General features: G+C 35.1%; 1 protein-coding gene across 1 annotated transcript in view; it reads left to right on the top strand.

Annotated features, from left to right (window-relative positions):
* Window positions 1-364: 364 nt before the first annotated feature.
* Window positions 365-11,116, top strand: part of LOC145665179 (uncharacterized) — a 49,281-nt gene continuing 38,529 nt past the window's right edge. Inside the window, exons 1-2 of the mRNA XM_081732467.1 lie at window positions 365-518; window positions 8,367-8,919. Coding sequence (XP_081588593.1) covers window positions 8,441-8,919 — 479 coding nt within the window. The 5' untranslated portion in view covers window positions 365-518; window positions 8,367-8,440. The remainder of the gene's footprint in view (window positions 519-8,366; window positions 8,920-11,116) is intronic.

The following is an 11,116-nucleotide window of genomic DNA, read 5'->3' as shown; positions in this document are numbered from 1 at the left end:
GTACATCCAGTTCCAGCGACTCGGCTAGCTGCGATGTCATCGATGATGACTTATTTCAATTAAACAGATAATATGGCTGCTGATTTTCACAAATCAGATGAGTTGATGGATTTTATTGTAATTTAGTGATGTATGTTGTTTGTTAGTCTTCCGCGAATAAAATTCTACATTTCATATTTTACTATAACTCACTTAAAATCCTACACACAAAAAGGAGGTTTAAAATCTACAAAAAGGAGGTTTAAAATCTAGGTTAGCCGTTCAAAATCTACCCATTTTTTTCTCTGCGTAAAAAAGCTTATTTCTGAAGATAAACTAGCCTATTTTCTTCAGAGGTTGTTGGCAACACTGTTGAGCATAGTGATAGCAACCACAAACAAATTGGACATTTTATTTCAAAAAACAACTTTGTGAAGTATACATAAAAATTTTTACATCTGTGACTTGTAGGATTTATCCCTAATTACCTATTTCTTTAACCGCGAATATTTTTGTAGAAGAAAAGAAAAAATACCAACGTGAGTATATAAGTTTTTAATTTACAATGTACCGAAATTTGTCCTTTATGAATATGTCCTTCCATGGAAAGGACTGAATTTTATCTGTTAATATGCCAAAATGTGGTGCGCCAAAAGTGAACCAGCAACAAATAAGATAAGAGTAGTGAGGACATTCATAGGAACCGGTAGAACGCGGATAATTTAGTATTAATTTCAAAAAAATCTTCGTTTGTGAAGCATACATAAAACAATTTTGGGGTTAACTGCTGTATCGTCGGACCAATATTAGGAAAATTATCGGATCAATTCTTTAAGTTTGTGAGGAAGAATGAGTGAAAGTCGGGTAAGGGAATAGTAACAGATAAGAATTGTTGTATTTGTTGTTTGTTTTTGAAGATGTAAGCTGCACTGTATGTGGAGGCGGATGGACTATTTCGCGGAGAGGTACACATGTTTTACTGTACGGATCCATACATTGTAAAATGTAATGAAAGATTTGGGTAAGTCTTTAATTAGCCATGTTATGTCGAGAACAAAAACAGACAACCTATTCCTACTAATACTACTACTACTGCTTATACTCAGTAGCGTCATTTCAGATTTGGTTTGGGGAGCAAGACCCCTTGATTTAAGTAAAATTTCGCTTTTTTCACTGACTTACTACTATTCTATTGATAAAATCTATATAAATCTCAAACTCAGGGGGCAAATGTCTTTCCATGCCCAACCTAAATGACGCCCCTGCTTGTACTGTTCATACGTATGGTAAAACTGCACGCCTAATAACATAATGTATTGCAACCAAATGTAACTCAATGCAGTACAGTTGGGTCCATTTTTTTTCGATTTTCAAGTTGGTTTGGTGATACAGTAATAATGTCCAGTTTTGCATCTGTGAACTGTGACCAACGGCACCGATTTCTCTGTAACTTTGGGGGGACCCATTCATTAAAAAAAAAAAAAAAAAAAAAAAATACATATAACAATAAAAAATGCATATTCATAAAATACATGGAGGCTCACATGAGGAAGGTGACCAGAACTTTTACTTGCAAAAACGGGACACATACGAATCGGCGTCGCGACCGGGACACATAAATATGTGACTTCCAGATTGTATTTTGGGACTCAACGGTATTTTCAGTTTACAAAATACACACGTAAGAATGTTAACACAGCGTTTCTAACTTAAGTACTACCCAACAATACTTTTAACTATTTGAACACTCAGAAATCGAACTAAATTCCCATTTAAATCACAGAACATTCAGTTCTCATATGAACATTCAGAAGTTCCTGACACGGCTTAACCTTCCCAATGATTGACGGAAGAGTGTAGAATTTGCATTGACCATTTATATTTTGAATAATAATTACGTGGCACCTTGGTCATTTTTGCTTAAAAACGGGATATTTAGGCGTCCTGTCTGAGAATCGGATAAAAACGGGAAAACGGTTGAAAACAGGGACTGTCCAGGCTAAACCGGGACGTCTGGTCACCTTGCACATGAGCTTTGAGGAGAAGAGTCCTTGCTTACCGCTTATTTTTTAACCGTTATGCTGCTTAGTGTGTTTGTAGAAGAAAATATAGCAATGTGAGTTTAAAAATTTTAAATCACAATGTGGCATCGTGAATTTATATGTTTATATAAGAAGTTACGGGTTAACTTTGCAATGCCCGCTCCAACTGGTATACTCACTCAGAAAAAAAAAATTAAAATATGTCAAAACTTACATAAGCTTAAGATTGAGCTAACGCACTTCTACCCCTATGCTACTTGTCTTTATCTTACGCTACTATATTGAAGCGGTCCTACTTTCCGATGCGCAGGTAGATCGAGTATATTAAAGTTTACGCCAAAATTAGTATTTCACGTAAAAATTTCGTACTCCTAATGGTCCTCAATATCCTCAAGAATTTTTTGCTCTTATCACAAAATCCTACTTAGCATAGATGGATTTCAGGGAGTTCACAAGAAATAATTTGGTGCAGTTTTACTTTACGAATCTAGAGATTCTAATATGTACAGAAACATTTGGCTAAGTCTTAAATCTGCTCATTTTATGTCGCGAAGAGAACCCACCCATCCCCTGCGGGGCTTCTAACCCTTTACTAATCCTACTCCTGTTACAAGTTCTTATACTATGCATCTGTATAGTAAAACTATACGAATAATTTTTCAAAACATACATTCTTTCATACTTTGTGTTTAAATTCTCGGTAGAAGAGAGAATACCTACAACGAAAAAGAAACGAATTTGTGCTAAGTGGCCAACAAATAGCTCGTGCGCCCTGTAAAAAAAAAAAAAAAAAAAAAAAATCAGACAGTGCGGATCTGTTACACTAGTGTGTGTTCTTAGGTCAGCCTAGTAATTGCATATCTTGGGAAAGATTCCTCCTGGGTTCCCCTCCTTCATACAACCAGTCACTCGCAAATAATTTTCGTAAATCCAAGGGGAACAATTGGCTGGTGGAGGTTGTGTTGGACAGTATGCAAATTATGAAGTGACTCTGCTGCAAAAAGATTGCCGTCACGTTCACTAAGTTCCTTTTCCAAATATATAGGAATGACATTATCAGATATATTTTCTTGCTATTTTTGTGTTAAGACGAGATACAATCGCTATCGGACAAGAACAACAACATAATAGTAAAGACGATTTGCGCTTTACCTAGTAACTAAATTACGATGTATGAAATCCAGGGAATAATATAAGATTTCTAACTTCGTACAATTACGAGGGAAAAAATGAATCTTGATTGAAAACGTGCCTTTATGTGAGCACAGTCTCTGTATGCCGGAACCTCTTTATGCATACGTGTTTAGTACTCAGTGTTACAACAGAGTGACACACGGGAGACGGACGGTTTTGAACTGCATAGTACTGAGAGAGCGGTGGTGGGAGGTGGTCGTGGTTGGGATAGTTATGATCTACGGAAAACGCCATTTTATTTACTCAAAAACTGGTCAGTTACTATTGAGCAATGAGACTTGCAACCTGGATTCTTTGTCTATGACAGTTTCGTGAGAAGTGGTAAGTCTATTATAGCTATGCAGCGATTGTTTCTTCCGCGGTTTAATGTCGGTTGACATGGAGCTGTTCCTCGCCGTAATACAATCCTTAGATGGGTGATAAATTTCAGATCGACTGGAAACATACTGGATAAGTGGCATCCTTGCCCGAGACGTAGTGTAACGACACCAGAAAATGTTGAGACTTGAGTCCTACATTCCAAATGATAGACATCACCTTGACGACATTATTTTTCACAAATAACTGGAATAGCAGGTAATGAACTTTTTTTAACTAAAATGGCAAATACTGAGCTTTGAATTTGTGTAAATAAACTTGCATTAATTTTCAAATTAGTTGAGTATTACTTCATTAAAAACCGTCCATCTGTCGTGTGTCACCCTGTATGTCATTCGAAAATTAATGGTAGTAATGACGAGTTGAGAAGATTTTTGCCTTAGATTGAAAGGAATACTGGAAAAACACCTGTAACCATGTAGTCCGATCGCAAAAACTCCGGGTGAATTTTTTTTAGCTCAAGGAGGAAACATTCACTGTCTCGTAGGAAAAAGACCTTGAGATGATGAACATTGTCGGGCAACTATAATAAACTGTCTGATTGAAACCAATATTTGTAAAAGAAAAAAAAAAAAAAAAAAAAAATACAGATTTACTTTAGGTCCATTACTCAAATTAATTGTTGAAAAAATATATTTGTTTCACTAACTTCCTTTTTATTCTCCCATGAACGACTTGCGCTTGCCAACATGAAAGTATGTCGCTTGGCCTAGGTTAAGTTCTATGCGACCACGAGAAGTAATTCTTGAAAATTTACAATTCTTTTACGATGTACGTATAAATAAAGCTTCTGGATGTATAACGTAACAACTAGACTGTAAAAAAAATAAACAACCTGTACCAGGCAGCCTATAGAAAGCACAAATGCTCTCTACCCCGAGTCATAGCAGGGCATGTGCGGGACTGTGTGAAAAGGGAGCAGGCTTCTCAGAGTAGGTAGTTATAAGCGTAAACGAAGTCAGTGAAGAGAAGTGGTTTAATACATGTTTCAATAGCACTTGCTATAATTTCATACTAGTAACGCTACACTTGTAAACATAAAATATATCGTCTGTACACTATATAGAAATCCACCGCTATTGTAAAGTATCATCTAACAGAGCCGTTTTTCATACGCATTTACTTATTAAATCCGTCGTACATCAGTGGTACATCAGTCGTACATCAGTAATGACAACGGTGGTACACGTGCACTTGTAAACCTAAAATACAGCTGTATTATTTTGTATAACATTTCGTTGCTTGCAGAAACTTATTCAATTAATGTGTGTGCAAAGTGTTCGACTTTATTGTAAATCTTCGGAAATGTGCGCCAAAAGCGCACCAGCTGCGAGATTTTTTTTTTTTTTTTTTGTCAACAAAGCTATTAATAACAACAGGATTGAATTTAGTAAAGTAAATTTATTGTAAAAGGTTGGTCGAAAAGAAAGGAAACAGTTCTGTAGCCATTATGTTTTAGTTAAGTTTTTAAAAGTTATCGAATTAGTTCTTAATATATATGCCGATTAGGAAGTTCAATGTTAAGATTTGATTGATATCGATTTTGGTCATTTAAATATCGAAAAATATCGTTACTTTTCAAAACTAAAATACCATGCGAGCAAGTATCTATATATGAGATGTTTTAGTTCGTTAAAATATACCATCTACCCACGCTCGTAATACGTATGATCTCTCGTTAATGTAATTTAAGTAGCGCTGGACTCTAAAAACATTAGTAGGGTATATGTCCCATCACATCTTTTACAAGTTCTCTAAAAATACTCTAAGCTTATCCTGTCCGCCTTCTGCGTGAAAGTCCAGTTCATTTCTGATAGGAACTCATGTTAGAATACAATCATAGCCAGTATGTCTATGTTTCATATAACATTGCTACTAGATTGGGCGCTAAACGCAAATAGAACCAAAAACCAAAAAAATACAATAAGTTACTAGAAGAATAATAGAGAATTAAATACTAGGGAAATGAAAGTATCCGGGAAGGCAAGCCCAGTGAACTAAAGCATGCGGCAACGACAAGAAAATAAATTTATCTAGAAATTGCTACCGCTGCATGCATTTGAGTAAAGACGAAAGGCTGGATAGAACAAGCAAATCTCTCCATAAAATATTACGGTATGTCGAAAATGTTATCCATTTTAAAGTGGAAAGTTTTGTTTATCATTGCTGTCATGTTTTATTTTAAAAAATATGAGCTAGTGATGTAGTAGAAGATGTTCTAGCTTTGTCGTTTTCTGTACTCATGCAACAGTTATCGTACGTTTAGTATTGGTAAATTTATTTGAAAGAAAGGGGAGAGAAGAAAGAATCGTATCTTGAGTAAGTGTAATAATGTATAAGAAAATTATAATGATATCGAGGAAAGAGAATAGAGGCCTATGATATCTCGTGTGTAAGTAGAAGAAAATAATTGGTTAGGCTTTTCTTTGACAAGCGGTAAATTTTTTTAAAAAATCGCATATCAGTGAGAATTTCGATATATCTGTATAGTTCTGTATTTTCGGCATTAGGTATATCATTATTTGATACAAGTAGTAGCAAAATTTCGGTTACTCTGAAGTACTGCTTTCAGTACTTTTTTCATCCCTAGTATGATCACAAACAATGATAGCCCACTAACTCATTACGCGCCTTTGGCGTGGAAGACCCGGGTTCGATTCCCGGCGGGAGCTCATGTGGTTCGGATTCCACGTTAATCAGTAGGTCCACGTCTCACATAGCCTCGCTGCTGAAAGGGACGCTAAACTAAAATCACCTCAACTCAACCCACTGACTCAATTTCACCAGAAGCGGCAACTACCGTTGTCTTCCTTCATTGTCTGCTGCTTTCACCTGTTCTTGTTACGCCACTGCCATAAGGACTACAGTTTCTATACCTTAACATGCAGTAACATAAATATGACACTAACATCACAAAAAAAAAAAAAAAAAAACAACTACAGAGATTTTTTATGATGCAGTTTTCCCTAAGACTTACGTAGATACTCTCCGATCGAACAATCCCCAGACAGACACCATCGGCTACATGCAGATTCTTTTCGATAAGCAGACAGACCGACGTCTATTACTAACATTTATTCGGGGTGTATTTATGGTATTTCTATTTCTACAGAATTTCTACATTAGTTTACAAACTGGTTCCTTTTCATCATTTGTAAGTTAGTACTTTGATTCTTTATAGTGGAAATGGATATGGAATTTAGATTAGATTTATTAATCATTCTCTGGACTATGCTACATGTGCATTTGTACAAAATAATATAGGACTCGTCAGTACATAATTTCGATACAATATTTAAAACAAATACAATGCTCTAGTGTTCAATAACATGTGAAGATAGATATAGGCTAAACCAATTCTACAATCTAATATATATATATATATATATATATATATATATATATATATATATATATATATAAACTTAGTTATTATTTTAATTACTGTATAATTGTATTCACCATCTTAACTATACATAAAACTACATCAACTGACATAAATCCATTATATACATTTGGAATTTATTTACTTTTGGATGTTTCAAACTTTGCTGCTAAGATATTCATTTACAATATAAAATGTATTTTATAATAGCAGTTTGCGCACTGAATTCACAAAGAAACTCTTTCCATGACTATTTTTTATGTACCCAGGTAGTTAATTGTACAACTTTACACCCATATAGATGTGTGATTTTCCGTATGCTGATGTTCTATGATACACAGAGGATAAGTTATCTTTTCCACGCGTAAGGTAGTTGTGAGTATCACCATCTCTTTTAATATTATCTAAGAATCATATTATTAATTAGGTATAGAAATATAGTCAACGAATTTTAATTTTTTAGCATCCAAATAATTTAAAACCTAGAAGTAAATAATAAGAAATCAAAGTAATTAGTTATATGGTTCCTATAATTTAGAAATAAAGTAAAGAAAGGGAAATAAATTACCTCCCAGGAATTTGTGTGTCGGAGGAAAAAACTGAAATATTCTCATTTTATATTTTCCGTCCCACTGGGAATATTCCCACTGTCTATCGCTACGGATACCACGTCACCCTAACCTAAGCTAACCATAGAGATTCTAACCAAGCATCTTGAGGTCATTTCGTACTGTTCTTCAACAAATTGTGTACAGTTTCTCAACGTAATGCGTAACTATGCGAAGTGTCATAATAACTACTATAAGGATTATCTCGATTTTTCTGGTAGTCTAAAATTTGAATAGCATTGCTATCGTGTTTTATTTTTAAAATATAAACTGGTAATACAGTAGATGATGTTTTGGTTTTGGTGTTTTCTGTGCTCATGCAACAGTGGTCATACGTTGAATATTGATAAATTTATTTGAAAGGAAAGAGAAAAATAAAGCAAGAGTCGTACTTCGATAAAATGTAATAATGTGTAAGAAAATTATAATCATATGGAAGAAAGAAAATTTAGACGTATATATACTTATTTACGTACAAGCAGATAATAAGTTTTTCTTTGATGAGGGTAAAATTTTAAATAATCGTATATTGGTGAGTATTTTGATATTTCTATATAGTTCTGCATTTTCGGTATTTAGGTATATCATTATTTTGATATAAGTAGTAGCAAAATTTCGGATATTTTAAAGTACTGCTTCCAGTACTTTTTACATCTCTAGTATGATCCCAAACAGTTCCATGCACTAACTCAGTTTCATCTTAAGTGCAATTACCGTTGTCTTCTTCCAAGCCACTCATAAATTTTGTTAAAACGAATAATATTTTCTTGTTGGTTTCAGATCTATTGGTTTTTCTTTAACATTAACTGCTGAAGGTTCCAAATCTCCAACGTGAACAGTTTTGTGTGACCAAAATGGCTTCACATTATTTCAACTTTATCTGTAATAAAATTGAAATGAAAACAGAAAATGTTCCTATTAAAGTTGAAATGAAAATAGAAAACGAGTCATTTGAAGAATGTAATTATGAACTATGTATTAGTAACAGTAATGATCATAAAGATCATCTTACTATCCCTTCGGAATACAATACAGGAGAAAGTGCAACGGAAGGAGAGAATATATCTTCAGAAAGGAATGAGGATGAAACAATATCAGATTGGAAACTAACTTCGAAAGCAATATGTTTGGTGAAGCGTTTACCAACAGCTGATGTGTATGTAAATGCCGAACATTGTCACAGTAAGGTCAGGCTAAGATCCTCCGATATTACATACATCACGGAAGGGTCAAGCAGTCACATTTGTTCCACTATTGGAGACAAGAACAATGACGAAGAGGATGTTCAAGAAAATGATAATCGAGAAGTTGGTAGCAATGCGCAGGCACTGAGGTACGTTTAAATGCGTTTTATTTCATCTAGAGTACGTTTTGTATAAATATTTTCTTTTCAACATTTGCAATACTTCGTTAAGTATTCCTTTTTCTTTCACCTTAAACTCTGTTATTGGAATCGCAAATATTTGAGCACAAATAATGCAACCTAATGCATAGCGTTGTAAGAAGAAAGACAGTTCTGTACTGACATAAGTATGCAAAGGTAACGGTAAATTGCTATAAACCTCCTTACACCAGGCCATGAGTGTCACGATTGAATTCTCACGCGCTTCTGAGTAATGTTAAAGAAGCAGTTCGAGTTAAAAACAAGTTTAGTGCAATAGAAAGAGAAACAAAAATAAGACTCGTATTTTTTTATATCTTGATAGGCCGTCTCGTTCAGCTTCTACAGGCATTTGTTTTTGATGAATCGTAAATGGTGACGTCATGGGTCGGATACGCGAGAAACTCATTGTGAGTCAGCAACCACTCCCTTGTACGCAGCTGATAAACCTTTAATAGTGCATTGCATTTAATAGATTGTGTTTTGGATTTGTTAGCAGTCTTGCTCTGTGTTGAATCCTTGAGGGAAGTTTTTGTTAGTTATTTTTCCTATAGCATTAGTATAAAAAAGAGTAGAGAGAGAGCAGTAATTACGTTTGTTGTGCGAAACAGTGTTTCTTCCAGACATGTTTTTAGGGTGGCACTGTCTCCCGCAGCTCTGAGAGTTTCCCCCGGAGGAGACCACAATAATACGTCTATAATGTAATAAATATAATAGTACTGTGTAAAAGTAATGTGCCTCTCCGAGTACTAAGTGTCCCTTCCCCCTCGGATTTTTTTTCTGAAAGAAACACTAGTGTGAAGTAGAAAACATGTGTTAGTGCAGCGCGTGCTGTGTCTGTGAAGTGAAGTAGAAATGCCTAACACCTGCTGTGTTTTCGGTTGTAACTCTTGTGCAATTGAAGCTGAGGACGTAAAGTATCTTTTCTTACGTTTCTAAGTCGTGAGAAATCACCAGATCGATATAAATTATGGCCCAAGAAAATCAATGGGAAAAAATGTACCAAATAAAATCACTCGTGTTCCGAACATTTTGAAGAGCCTGCCTTCGAGAAAAGTCAAGTTTACTGAAAGAAAAGTTAATGCCATGGCGGATCTAGGCTGGGGCCGGGGGCCTAGGCCCCCCAGTTTTTGAGTGACAAAATTGATTTAAGCTATTATTTAGATTTTTTTGAAAGTTTTTAGTAAACATGATATACACATCATAGTTTGAGTTCTGACTTCCCCCCGCCCCGAGTTTTTACCGTCTAGATGCACTTCTGGCTAATGCCAGGAGAATTATTTACACGCAAACTGAGAAAGAATGCTGTTCCAAGTATATTATTGAAAGGTTTAAAATCCGAGCCAATGAACAAGCACTGATCTAGGTCCAGTTACCAACGTACAAATATCGCACAAGACGCAATTGATGGTTGTAGTCAAGACGAGGCATTAGAGGTTAATAGAGACGATGTCACTCATGATTCTGAAGATACTGCTTTAGAAATAAGCTATACAATGTGAATTAGGGAGTGAAATATACCGGCTTGTAGAAGGAATCAGTGACGATGACTGTTCCTCAAGACATTGATCCCTCGTTTAATTTCTCTGTATCATGTGACAATGATGATGAAACGGATGATGAGAGTTGTTCCGCGGACAGCTCTGAGAATGAAAGAAATTTAACCGGTGAAAAGTTTTTCGTATTCTGGCAAACTTTACAGATGTTATTTCATTTTTGCCTCATATGTTACGCTCCTGTACATACCTTGAAACACAAAATTATAGGGTCAGCGTTAAAAATTGCAACAAAACGTAAAAATGAACATATGTTTGGGAATCGGAAGAATGATTAAAGAAAAGGTACTTAGGTGTTGCAGCAATCTCGTGCGCTATCTATTTACATACTGGTTTCGATTTTTTTTTTTTTTTTTGAAACGCTGAACTTATGCTTTATAGAATACGTTTTATAATATTATAAAGACGTTTGTAAAGCCCACCATAAGATATCATTTTCTACATGCAGATGATATTTGTAAGTCTTTTCAATCAGTACTGGAAAAGGAAACCGAACTTAGAACGTGCCACCGCACCTCTCACAAACGAAATGCTCGGCACTGTGTAGTATGTAAGCCTGCTCTCGCTCTTTGCCCACCTATGACGTCATCACA

This window comes from Thermobia domestica, chromosome 1, assembly GCF_964235325.1.
Source record: "Thermobia domestica chromosome 1, izTheDome1.hap1.1, whole genome shotgun sequence".
NCBI classification, from domain to species: Eukaryota; Metazoa; Arthropoda; class Insecta; order Zygentoma; family Lepismatidae; genus Thermobia; species Thermobia domestica.
Note: the sequence above shows the minus strand (reverse complement) of the source record. Positions and strands in the feature narration are given on the sequence as shown.